We start from the raw sequence: 13141 nt of genomic DNA on the forward strand, positions 1-13141 counted from the left end.
CCCCCCGAGACAGGGTTTCTCTGTTTAACAGTCCTAGCTGCCCTGGAACTCGCTTTGTAGAACAGGTTGGCCTCAAACTCACAGAGATCTGCCTGCCTCTGCCTCCCAAGTGCTGGGATTAAAGTCGTGTGCCACCACTGCCTGGCCTTTTTTTGTTTTGTTTGGAGTACAGAATTTTTTTTAAAGGAGAACCAGACATACAAAAAACAGATATTTAGTTTGTGAGAACAAAAAGTCTCTCTCAGTATTATTCTGCCCCAGTCTCTAGTAACCCTACCCCTTCCCACCCTGGGCTGACCCCTCCTAAGGCCTGACTGCCACCACCTGATGCTGTTAGTCAAAGGGAATGGGAGAAGTGGAGTGAGAACTGTGACCATTCCTAGCTGCTAAAAACAACAGGAATGTTTTTTGGCTCAAATTTATATAAATGATAAAAACCTCACCTGCTTTTATATACATGCTGTTTAACCCATTCAGACTGCTTCTACTAAAGCAGTACATAGCTTCTTTCCAATGTCCCCTCCCACCTCTAAATGTATATTCCATAAAGGCGACTTACTTGTTGTCACTGATAAACTCCAGAATCTCCTGTTCTAATTTTAGCAGCATCATTCTGTCCCTGTTTAAACAAGATTAAAACAAACAAACAACAAACAAAGAGCTCTCCCATAGATATTTAAAGGAGGGACTGAAAATCAACTTGTTCATCGCAAAAACCGAGGGGTCTATCCAAACTCTAACTGAAGAGCCTCCCTCAGCTACCCAATGTTCTGCAGAGAACACAGCTCAAGTACACACTTTCTATGTCTTTCCTATCCATGTACTCTGTCACTCACATCAGTAATCTAATTATTAGCAGCATATTCATATAAACACATAATTTGTGCTTGCAAATATAGGCATTATTCTATACCCCACCCAGTTATTTAGGGTTTAAAACAGTTATGATTTTGCTTATGTACAAGTCAACTAGCTCACACCTTTGGGATTTTTAACTAGTAAACACTCAAGTCTTCAAATTTCTTAGTCATTGTACTCTTCTTAAAATTTTTCTCAACTCTTCAAAACCCAGAAATCTCAATGTGAGTATTCTGAATCCCTCAAAATATAAAACTATATTTTAGAAGAATTAAGAAAAGATGAACATTCTATATTCTAGTAATAGAGAAGTGCTGAAAAGCTGCTTGACTTGAAAGGGCTCTGCAATTCCTACCCTATCCCTTCCCCCTTCACATCAATCATGTTATTACCTTGGGTTCTTTTTCAGTGTATTCACAAGAAATTCATGTAGATCTATTCCAGTGGAGTCAGTATATTCTTGGCTGGAGTCTAGAACCACCACAACAAGAGAAATGTAAAAGAAATGAAACATAGCATGGTATCTAATTTCAAATAAAAGCCAACGTCTAAACAGAAATTCCAAGAACAGGAAACCAAAATCAAACCTCAAGCTCACAGCATTAAATCTTGAATGTTTACTACTAGCTCTGTGACAGTTCCTATCATGTTCTGGGCTGTGATAAAGCACTTATCTAGAATGTGTAGGGTCCTAGGTTCAATTCCAAGTATTGCAAAAAAGGGGAGAAATCATGGGCTAGGGAAACATCTCAGTGGATATACTGCAGATCCCAACACCCACATAAGAGCGGTGCTGGGACAGACAATGAAGACAGGTGAGCCTGTGGAACTCACTGGCCAGCCAGTTTACCTAAACCAGTTCTAGGTTCAGTGTAGAGACTGTTTCAAACTATAAGGTGGAGCGACTAGTTATGGCTCAGTGGTAAAGGCGCTTACTGCCATAGCTGGTAATCTGGATTTGATTCCCAGAACGTAAACAGTGGAAAGAGAGAACTAACTCCTGAAAGGTGTCCCTGACTTCTACACATACATCACACACACAAATAATAAACACAGAAATGTGTAAAAAAAATTAAAATAAGGTAGAGGGCAATAGAAGAAGATACCTGACTTCAACCACTGGCTTCTACATATGCGAACATGTACACATAAATATACCCTCCCCCAAAAAAAGCTCCTATTACAACAAAATGAAGAATGGAAGAGTATTAAATCAATATTACACTAAAATACTACTTAACATTAATAAATATTTGTCAAATGTCCTGACCAAAATAAAGCAGGTTTTATTCTACCTACTACAAACAAATTACAGGTAAGAGCAGTCATAGTTGAATTTTCCAAAATCTCAGGGACTTTGTCCAATATAGATGATTTTTTTAAGCCCAAGGTTGCTTGATTTACTTGTTAAATATAATTCTTCAAAACCTGAACAGTGTGTGCCCACAAGTAGACACGCCACGGCACAGGGATCAGAGTGCAACTCTAGCGCCTTCTCCTTTACACTCTAGGTGGATTCCAGGGCTGACCTGGTGCGGGAGAATTGTCTGTATTCTGTCAATCATGTTATAAATAAACAGTGATTGGCCAGGCAGGAAATATAAGCAGGAAAACCAGACAGGAAGTAGAAATGATGTAATGAGAACAGGAGAATTCTGGGAAGGAGGAAGTTGATTCCTCCCACTCCTGCCCAGACCACCGAAGCAGCAGGATATGATCTGCCCCACTAAAAAAGGTACAGAACCACATGGCTAACATAGATCAGAAAAATGGGTTAATCAAGATGTGAGAGTTAGCCAGTGAGAGGCTAGAGCTAATGGGCCAATCAGTTTATAATTTACGGAGACCTATGTGTGATTTTCTTTGAGGCTAAACAGCTGAGGGTACCTGGTGGGAGGACAAAAACTCCAACAACAAACAAGCAAACAGGACCCGTCATGCTACACTGACCTGCACTGTAAACACTGTTACCCACATAGCCATTTGCTGTATCACAAATGTGATAGTTTTTATAGACTCTGTCTTTTTGCTACCACTCCAAAGTTTAAAGCCAGAGTCTAATAAGTAGAAGTTTATCTATATTATAAAACATTTATCAGGGCTGGAGGTGTAGTTGGTAAAGGGCTCATTTTAACACATATGAAGCCCTGGGTTTGATCCTGAGCACCACTTAACATAGAGTATGGTAATCCCAGTACTCAGGAGATGAAGGCAGAAGGATTAGATGTTCAGGCCAGGCCAAATTACATGAGACCCTGCATCTAAACAAACAAAACACTGCAGCCACCCCCAAACCAACATGTAAAGGTTATCTGGAAGACCGCTATCATGATTATCCGTACCATTATCTATCTCAGAGCATACAAAACCACAACTGACAATGCTGCCTTATCCTGGGTCGTGTCAATGCTGGCAGAGTATATCTCTGTTCTCTGTGAGAGCTGAGGCAAGTTCATTAAAGGAGCATAGAGGTTAATTAACCTAGTTAATTGCTCCCTCAAGCAACCAAGTCAGCAGGAACTGCTGGGCCAGTAAAACTAGTCGGTGCCAAGGTGTCACGATGAAAAGAAAAAATTGTAGATTTGTAATCCTAGATGCTCAGGAGGCTGAGGCAGGAAAACCCAAGGCCTGCCTCTACTACATACCAAGTTCAAAGAAAACTTGGTGAGATTCTGTCTCAAAATAAAAAGTAAAAGATAACTGGAGTTTAGTACAGTGGTGGAGTGCTTGCCCAGCACGCAGAGCCATGAATTCTGTCTCTAGCACCACATTACAGCCAGGCATAGTGGCACATACCATAATCCCAGGATCCAGGAAGTAAAGGCAGCGAGATCATAAATTAAAGGTCATCTTCATCCACAGAGCAAGTTATAGGCCAGGCTAAGCTACATGAGACCCTGGCTCAAAATTTAAAAGAGAAGGAGCTGGAGAGACAGCTCAACAGTTAAGAGCACTGCATGCCCGTCCAGATGACCTGGGTTTGATTTCCAGTGCTACATGGTGGCTCATTACTCTCTGTATCTAACCCTAAAGAACTGGCACCCTCTTCTGGCCTACTTGGGTACCAAGTGTGCACATGGTGCACAGATACACACTCAGAGAAAACATCCATGCACACAAAATAAATGTAATTTTTGAATAAAAAAACCGAAGATGCGAGGCATCTTTAACTCAGTACTGGGAGGCAGAGGCAGGCTGATCTCTATGAGTTCAAGACCAGCCTGGTCTACACAGTGAATCCAATGCCAGTGGCCTAGTACGGGGAGTGGCAGGTGGCAACTGACTTCAGGGTGTCAGCCCACCAAGCGGTGAATCCCTGATAGGCAGGGCCCTGAGACCACAGACTCCAGAATTTCTTTTGCTTCTACTGTGCCTTTACATGTTTGCCGTCTTTCTCTGGTATCTGCATGGTGTGAATGGGTGTGGGGGGATCCCCACTGCCTACAATGTAGTGTATTTCTCATGGAAACATCCTGATCTACTGGGCATTTTTACCTGTGGGTTATTATGAAGACGGTTCCTTCTTAAACTGTACTGTTTAATTAATAATAATAATGTTAGTTTAAATAGTTTTGATGATAAAAAATAAAACAAGGAAGTGCCACACAGCTAGAACACATGAGTTTCTGTTGAGGAACTGTACAGTCTGTGGCTTAGGTTAATGATTAAGAAAAATATCTGAGCCCGGGGGTGCGGGTGTTGATATACATCTTTAATCCCAGCACTCGGGGGTGGGGGGGGCAGAAACAAGAGGATCTCTATGAGTTCGAGGTCAGCCTGGTCTACAGAGCAATTCCAGGATAGGCTCCAAAGTTACAGAAAAACTCTGTCTTGAAAAACCATAAAAGAAAAGAAAAACAATTAAGTCTTGGTAGCCCAGCTAGCTTAAATTCTTTTAACCTTAATGTTGGGAGATGTGTTCACAGTTTTCGGAGTGCATTAATAGCTGAAACAAAGCTTTGAAAATATTAGACTAAGGGCTGGAGAGATGGCTCAGAGGATAAGAGCGCTGGCTGCTCTTCCAGAGGTCCTGAGTTAAATTCCCAGCAAACACATGGTGGCTCACAACCATCTGTAATGAGATTTGGTGCCCTCTTCTGGCCTGCAGGCATATATGCAGGCAGAATATTGTATATATAATAAACCTTTAAAAAAAAGAAGCTGGATTTCAAAAAGAAAAGAAAAGAAAAGGAAATATTAGACTAAAATGTTTTTGTCAAATAGTTTTGAGGTTAAAAAAAAAAACCCAAGAAGACAATCTAAGTTTTAGAGAGGCACATAGTTGAGTGAGGAACTCGTCAAGGTCAGGGAACAAGAAAAAAGCAGCGCAATTATTACTAGCTGATGCACTTTTCTTGTGAAGATTTGTTGATGACCATAGGCGATGATTAATTCCTTATACCCATTTCCGCTATTAATCTCTACTGATGAGTGGGTATGTACCCTAAAAGTTTAAAGTAGAGCTGACTAATTCTTTTTCATATATAAAAGGTTAGATTTGTGCAGGTTGTGGTGGTACACGCCTTTAATCCCAGCACTCGGGAGGCAGAGGCAGGCGGATCTCTGTGAGTTCCAGACCAGCCTGGTCTACAAGAGCTAGTTCCAGGACAGGCTCCAAAGCTACAGAGAAACCCTGTCTCGAAAAACTTTAAAAAAAAAAAAAAGAAAAGAAAAGTTTAGATTTGTGATTCTTTTATGATTCCTTATAAGATAAGTAATAACTGGCCCTTTCTATGTAACTGCAAAACACAGTCTGCCAGTAAAAGACCTGACTAAGAAGACTATCTTGTCTGCTTACAAGCTGCTTGGGTATGAAGGTGCAGGGGTTCTTGTGAAAATTTCTTTTTCACCTGTACTAGGTAAAATGTTTAATTATATTAAGGGATATGGAAAACATGCTGCTTTAAACTTGCATTCATTGTAATCATTCACTTGAAAAATAGAAGGTAAATACATTGTAATTCCTATATTGCTTGAAAAAGTTTGTTTGGGTATGTACGCTACAGAAAAAAAGTATACAGTAGAAAGAATATAGAAGAATAGAGAAGAAGGAAACCATTAAGAGAGTGTGAATGTCTTTTTCCCTTAACCCTCCTCAGATAAAAAAAATCCTAGTACATGCAGGTGTTGTGGATTTCCCTTTGAGCCCTGTGCTGCTGGAGGCTGGCAATAAGCAAGGACTACAGTCTCCCAAAACAAAAACAAAATAAAATACCTTTCCCCTGAAAAAATGAGATGTAGAGAGACAGAGCACACTGTGGCTCAGGTGCTAATCTGGATGAGAGGTACAGTCCTCACCTCTGGACAGCATCTTCCTTGGGACCTTTTCTTTGCTTTTGTCCTTGTCTTCCTTTTCAGAGACATCTTTTGTGGACTTTTCTTCCTCCTTGTCAGATGGACAGCTGATGTGCAAATGAATAATATCCTTAAATAAAAGAAAGTGACACATAATCAAAGAAGGGAAAAGATGTAAACCCTTTGCTGGGTGTGCTAAAAATGGTTCATCTTAATTAAGAGCACTTGTTGGTCTGGCAAGAACCTGGGTTCATTCCCAGCACACATATGGTGGCTCACAACTATCTGCAACTCCAAATCCAGGGGATCTGATGTCCTCTTCTGACCTCTGTGGGCATGGACACGATGCACAGACATATATTCAGGCAAAACATTCACACACATAAAATCAATTTTGTTTTGCTTTGTTTTTTTGTTTTTCGAGACAGGGTTTCTCTGTGTAGCTATGGCTGTCCTGGAACTTGCTCTGTAGACCAGGGGCCTCATACTCACAGAGATGCAACTGCCTCTGCCTCCTGAGTGCTGGGATTAAGATTAAAGGTATGAGCCACCACCGCCCAGCTAATAAATATTTTTTTAAAAAGCTCTTTTTTAAGTCCCTCAAAAAAACAATAGAAGCAAATCTCAGGACGGCAGCTTTATCTTTCCTTTCCTTCTTTTTTTTTTTTAAAAAAACTTTTATATGTGTATGTGTACACAAAGGAGTGTTTGTGTTTCAGTATGGGCATGTGTGTGCCACAATATACTTGTGTAGGTCTCTTGTGGAATATTTTTTTCTTTTTTCTTTTTTTGGATTTTTCGAGAAAGGGTTTCTCTGTAGCATTTTGGTTCCTGTCCTGGAACTAGCTCTTGTAGACCAGGCTGGCCTCGAACTCACAGAGATCTGCCTGCCTCTGCCTCCCAAGTGCTGGGATTAAAGGCATGTGCCACCACCGCCTGGCAGAATAATCTTTTTGTACACTGTGAAGATGTGTTAACTGTTATTGGTTTAGTAAAAGGGTAAATGGCCAACAGCTAGGCAGCATATCCAGGTATAGAGGACACTGGGAAGAAGGATGGAGATGCCAGGAGTCACCACTCAGATGCAGAGATGAGTTGACAAGCCACGAGTTATGTCACAGCATATAAATTAATAGAAACACATTACTTTAAGTTTTAAGAGCTTGTCAGAAACAAGTCTAAACTATTGGTCAAGTTTTCATAATTAATATGTCACTGTGTCATATTTTATGAGCTGGTGGCCTAAAATAAAAGTCTTATTTCCAGAGGTCAGAGACCCTTGCTTGAGACATGCTTTCTTGTGTGTAGTGATGTGTCCATGCTTTTAGCTCCGGCAATTTTTCAGTCGTTGCCTCTTATCTCACCATAGGAAAATTCACACTGGGCATATGAAGTCCTTGCATGCCAAGGCTTTAGCCACTATGGTGGTTTGAATAAAAATGAACACCATAGGCTTATATATTTGAATGTTTAGTGGCCAGGGAGAAGCAATATTTGAAAAGATTAGGAGGTGTGGCTTTGTTGAAAGAAGTATCTGGGAGTGGGCACTGAGGTTTCAAAAGCCCACGGCAGGCCCAGTGGCTCTCTCTTCTTGCTGCCTTTGGATTTGGATGTAGATCTCTCAGCTATGCCATGCTCCCTGCCATGATGACAACAGATTAAACCTCTGAAACTGTAAGCAAGCTGCAATTAAATGCTTTCCTTAGCTGTGGTCATGGTGTCTCTTCACAGCAGTAGAGAGCCCTGAAAGACCCACTGAGTCATCTTCCCAGCCCAAACTTAATCTTTTTCTTTTTCTTTTTTTATTGATATTTATTGAGCTCTACATTTTTCTCTGCTCCCCTCCCTGCCTCTCGACCCCCATCTTTAACCTTCCCCCAAGGTCCCCATGCTCCCAATTTACTCAGAAGATCCTGTGTTTTTCTACTTTCTACTTCCCATGTAGATTAGATCTATGTAAATCTCTCTTAGTATTTGCATTGTTGTCTAAGTTCTCTAGAATTATGGTTTGTAGGCTGGCTTTCTTTGCTTTATGTTTAAAAACCATCTATGAGTGAGTACATGTGATAATTGTCTTTCTGTGTCTGGGTTACCTCACTCAAAATAATGTTTTCTAGTTCCATACATTTTCCTGCAAAATTCAAGCTGTCGTTATTTTTTCTGCTGTGTAGTACTCCATTGTGTAAATGTGCCACATTTTTCTTATCCGTTCTTTGGTCGAGGGGCATTTAGATTGTTTCCAGGTTCTGGCTATGACAAACAAAGCTGCTATGAACATAGTTGAGCCATGTCCTGTGGCATGATTGAGCATCCTTTGGATATATACCCAAAAGTGGTATTACTGGGTCTTGAGGAAGGTTGTTTCCTAATTTTCTGAGAAATCACCACACTGACATCCAAAGGGATTGCACCAACTTGCACTCCCACCAGCAATGCAGAAGTGTTCCATTTTTCCCACAACCTCTCCAGCATAAGTTGTCATCAGTGTTTTTGATCTTGGCCATTCTTACAGGTGTAAGACGGAATCTCAGAGTTGTTTTGATTTGCATTTCTCTGATGACTAAGGATGTTGAACATTTCCTTAAGTGTCTTTCATCCATTTTAGATTCCTCTGTTGAGAGTTCTCTGTTTAGGTCTGTACTCCATTTTTTTTTTTATTGGATTATGTGATCTTTTGGTGTCCAATTTCTTGAGTTCTTTGTATATTTTGGAGATGAGACCTCTGTCTGATGTGGGGTTAGTGAAGATCTTTTCCCATTCTGTTAGCTGTTGTTTTGTCTTGTTGACTGCGTCCTTTGCTTTACAGAAGCTTTTCAGTTCCAGGAGATCCCATTTATTAATTGTTTCTCTAAGTGTCTGTGCTACTGGGGTTATATTTAGGAAGTGGTTCCCTGTGTCAGTGCTTTCAAGTGTACTTCCCACTTTCTCTTTTATAAGGTTCAGTGTGGCTGGCTTTATGTTGAGGTCTTTTATCCATTTGTACTTGAGTTTTGTGAATGGTGATAGATATGGATCTATTTTCATTCTTTTACATGTTAATATCCTGTTATGCCAAACTTAATCTTATAGAAGAGTGTATGTTGTTAATTACGTTGGATTTTCGTTCCACCAAGTGTGCAGAGGGCAACCTTTTCCTGTCGGACATTACAGATGAAGCTGCACTGGCTATACTTGTAAGAACTGGAAGGCAAGCCAAGCAATGATGGTGTGTGCCTTTCATCTCAGCACTTGGGAGGCAGAGGCAGGTGGATCTCTGTGAGTTCAAGGCCAGCCTGGTCTACAGAGTGAGTTCCAACATAGCCAGGACTACACAGAGGTACCCTGTCTAAAAAAAAAAAAAAACAAAAGAACCAAAAGAAAAAAAAAAAGAAAAAGAACTGGATGGTAATAGGTAGATCACTGAAGTGGAAGGGTGTGGCAGAAAACCTTTCAGCCCTGGGTCGTCTGCCACATGAGCAAGATACCAAGACTCACACTGCCCACTGTCACCATGTAATACCACAAGTGCTTTTCTTTCCTTTTATGATTTATTTCTATTTTATGTACATTGGTGTTTTGCCTACATGTATGTCTGTGTGAGGGTGTCATAATCTCAGGAACTGGAGCTATAGACAGGTGTGAGTTGTCATGTGGATGCTGGGAATCTAAACAGGATCCTCTAGAAAGCAGCCATTGCTTTTATTCACTGACGTATTTCTTCAGTCCCAAAGAGCTTTTCTTTAAAGTATCCTTTCATGCAAGTCTTGGTGGTGCAGGTCTGTAATTCTAACACGCAGGAGATAGTGGTAGGGGCTGGAGTATCAAAGTCATCTCTGGCTACATAAAGAGTTTGAGGCTACTTGAGATACGTAAGACCCTGTCTCAAAACAACATACTTTCTTCCTTGATTTCAAGGTCCGATGTCCATGTTGTAATTGCTCTTATGTTTTACCCGACAACTGCCAGGCTCAGAATGTGCCATACTCAGGTTGTAAAAGACCTACCTGGGCATCTAGTGGTCCATCAGCAAATGGAGTGGAGGATTCCTCACACACTGCGAGACTGCGTACCAACTTGAGCTTGGAATTAGACTGAAAAACATAACAAACATCAAAAATACAGTTCATATATATTCCTTTGGTGAATATTTAGAAAATACCTTCTTAGATTCCATTACTTGCAGTTCCTAATAAGTAGTACTGTTGTTCTTTTTTAAAGGTTCTAACTATGTACCTCTAGCTGTCCTGGGGGAGAATTTCGTAAATATTAAAACTCATACAGACAACCATTCTCCTAGGGAAGCCAGGAGTGAGCAGAGAAATCAGTATAAACAATACCAAATACCCTCAGGCTCCATGGAGTCTTTTCAGGCATTGTTTCAGGTTCAGATATAGACTAGACCTGAATAGGAGTGAAAAGAGAAAGACTTTTCAGTAGGAAATGTATGTAAATATGCATGCAACATTAAAGTGGTGGTGGTGCATGCCTTAAGGGAGGCAGAGGCAGGCAGATCCGTGCTGAGTTCCAGGCCAGCCTGGTCTACAGAGCGAGTTACAGGACAGCCAGGGCTACATACAGAGAAAACTTGTCTAGAAAAACAAACAAAAAAGTACATGCATCTATGTTCACACAGTGTGTGATGGACGCTCATGACTGAGATATAAAAGGCAGGCAAGACCGCTCTGCCTGTATGTAATCTGAGAACCAGATACCACCAAAACACACGTTTACGAAATGTGTAACAAATGAAGTTAGGAAGTAAGAGGTGGAAGAAGAGCTCTCACCTTGGCTCTTTTCCTGGCATGACCATGGCTGGATGTCCGCCTCTGTTAGAAAAGGATTAAAAAAACAGGAAAGGTGGGGAGATCAATCCTTCTAAGCAATGCACATTAACAACAGCAACAGCATACTCATTATTAACTGGTGTTAACTGTCATTATACTATGGTGAAAATCACTTGGCGTGGTTGTTGCCCAATTCTAACTCCATACAGAATTAATCTTGTATCCCCCTCTACTTTCAAAGCACCATTCACCACGAAGCAAAGAATAAAATGCAAATAATTTCCTAGGTTATTTTGTATATTGATGAAAGTCTTAGACAAATCATGGAATCCTCTCCTGACTGTATGCACTGCCAGAGCATGAAATGTTTTTTCTTGTAAGCTTGCTCACAGAAGTCTATTTAATCCATAATGGAAATAAAATATGATTCCTCAGTGTCTTTCTCTCATTTTGAGACAGGGTCTCATGTACCTTAGGCTGGCCTTGAACTACCGGCATCCATTAACATGCCTGGCTTACGTAGCACTGGAGATCAAACTCAGAACTATGTGCATGCTGGTCAGGTGCTCTACTAAGTGAGCTATGTTGCTAGCTCCCTCCCTCCATTTCTTTTTTGACAGGGTCCCACTAAGTAGTCTAATCTACCTAGAATTTCACTCCTCCTGCCTCAACCTCCCAAGCAATGGAATTATAGGTGTGTGCAACTATACCCAGGTATAACATTCTTATTTCGTAAAATGTTTTAATTTGATTTTTTTATGTGTAAAAGTGTTTTGCCTGCATGTATGTCTATGCACCACATGTGTGTAGTATGCATAGACACCAAGAAAGGGCATCAGATCCCTTGGAACTAGAACTGAAGACTTTTGTGGGCTGCAATGTGGGTTCTGAGAATCAAACCTGGGTCCTGGAAAATCAGCCAGTGCTCTTAACTGCTAAGTTGTCTGTCTCTCCAGCCCCAATATCGTTTTTTTAAATTACATTTTACTGTGTGTGTGTGTGTGTGTGTGTGTGTGTGTGTGTGTACATGAGCACCATGACATGTAGTGGCAGCAAGAGGACAACTTAACTTACAGGAGTTGTCTGTGTTCTTCTACCATGTGGGTTTCAGAGATCAAAATTAGAGCACTTCTGCCTGCTGAGCCATGTCCTGGCCCCGTAACATATTTCTAGGACAACTCATCTAGAGTTCCGAGTTGATATACCCAGAACATCTGTCCCTGTAGTCGCAGAAATGAAATGGAGATCTTCCTTCCCTATGTATCCCCCTGACCCATTTTTGGTTTGTTTTTATGAGACAGGGTCTCTACATGGCTCTGGCTATACTAGAACCCATCATGTAAACTAAGATGGTGTCAAACTCAGAGATCCACCCGCCTCTGCCTCCTGAGCAATGCTTCCCTTCTAAAACAAGAGAATTCTCCTAGTTCTAAGCTTCCCAGTGGTGGTCTAGTAGCCTCTTTGGGTAAGAAATGTGGTATAAGACAGGATAAAAAACAAAGAAGATGGGAGACAGGGATAAGCACTCCAAAACAAAGAGGAGAGAACGTGGATATGGAGTATGGCATCAGCCGAGGAAAAGGAAGGATGATGCTGGAGGCAGGTGTGGGGGCAAACAAACAAGTACCTGCTAAGATTTCTGAGCATGTGAGAAGTCATCATGGGGCTTTGAGGAAGGTTAGGGTAAAGAAAAAACTGAGGCTGGAAGATGGGGGAGGTCAGACGAGACAGAGGCAGAATATCAGCATGGTCTTGGTGAGGTAAGGGTTTCTCTTTCTTTAGTCCTCTTTACAAGTTAAACAACTCTGCCGCAGCACAAAGTGGAGAAATGGGATGGTGGGTGAGGGTAAGAAATGCTGGGAAAACTAGTCAGTGGAGAGGCCTGCTGCGACAAGGGAGGATGGGCAGTCCACAACACAGAGCAGTATTTCTGCCCTTTTGAAGAGGTAAACTTACAAATGGCACGAACATTCAAAAGGTATAATAGTTAAATACTGAGTACTTTCATATTTTCCCCGCAAATACTTGACCAGGTTCCTTCCTCAATAGTCTATCAGTACTGAATTTCTTTTAAATTTATCTATGGACTTGTATATATATATATTTAAGCTTACTATAAATATATACACTGAAAAAAATCAATTATATACACTACTCTGAACTTTATGATTAAACTAACTTTCACAGATATCATTCCACAGAATATATATTGGTTTTTGTTTTTT

General features: G+C 40.8%; 1 protein-coding gene across 7 annotated transcripts in view; it reads right to left on the minus strand.

The window, feature by feature from the left end:
- The window catches only part of R3hdm2 (R3H domain containing 2), a 128689-nt gene that overhangs the window by 34913 nt on the left and 80635 nt on the right, over positions 1-13141 (minus strand). For all 7 annotated transcript variants that reach the window (XM_050163815.1, XM_050163816.1, XM_050163814.1 and 4 more), the window contains 5 exons: positions 10917-10958; positions 10137-10223; positions 6157-6283; positions 1251-1329; positions 560-619 (listed from right to left, as the gene is read on the minus strand). In XM_050163815.1, the coding sequence (XP_050019772.1) occupies positions 560-619; positions 1251-1329; positions 6157-6283; positions 10137-10223; positions 10917-10958 (395 nt within the window). The remainder of the gene's footprint in view (positions 1-559; positions 620-1250; positions 1330-6156; positions 6284-10136; positions 10224-10916; positions 10959-13141) is intronic.

The sequence above is a fragment of the Alexandromys fortis genome, unplaced genomic scaffold, assembly GCF_014885135.2.
Source record: "Alexandromys fortis isolate MF-2015 unplaced genomic scaffold, M_Fortis_MF-2015_v1.1 scaffold_125, whole genome shotgun sequence".
NCBI lineage: Eukaryota > Metazoa > Chordata > Mammalia > Rodentia > Cricetidae > Alexandromys > Alexandromys fortis.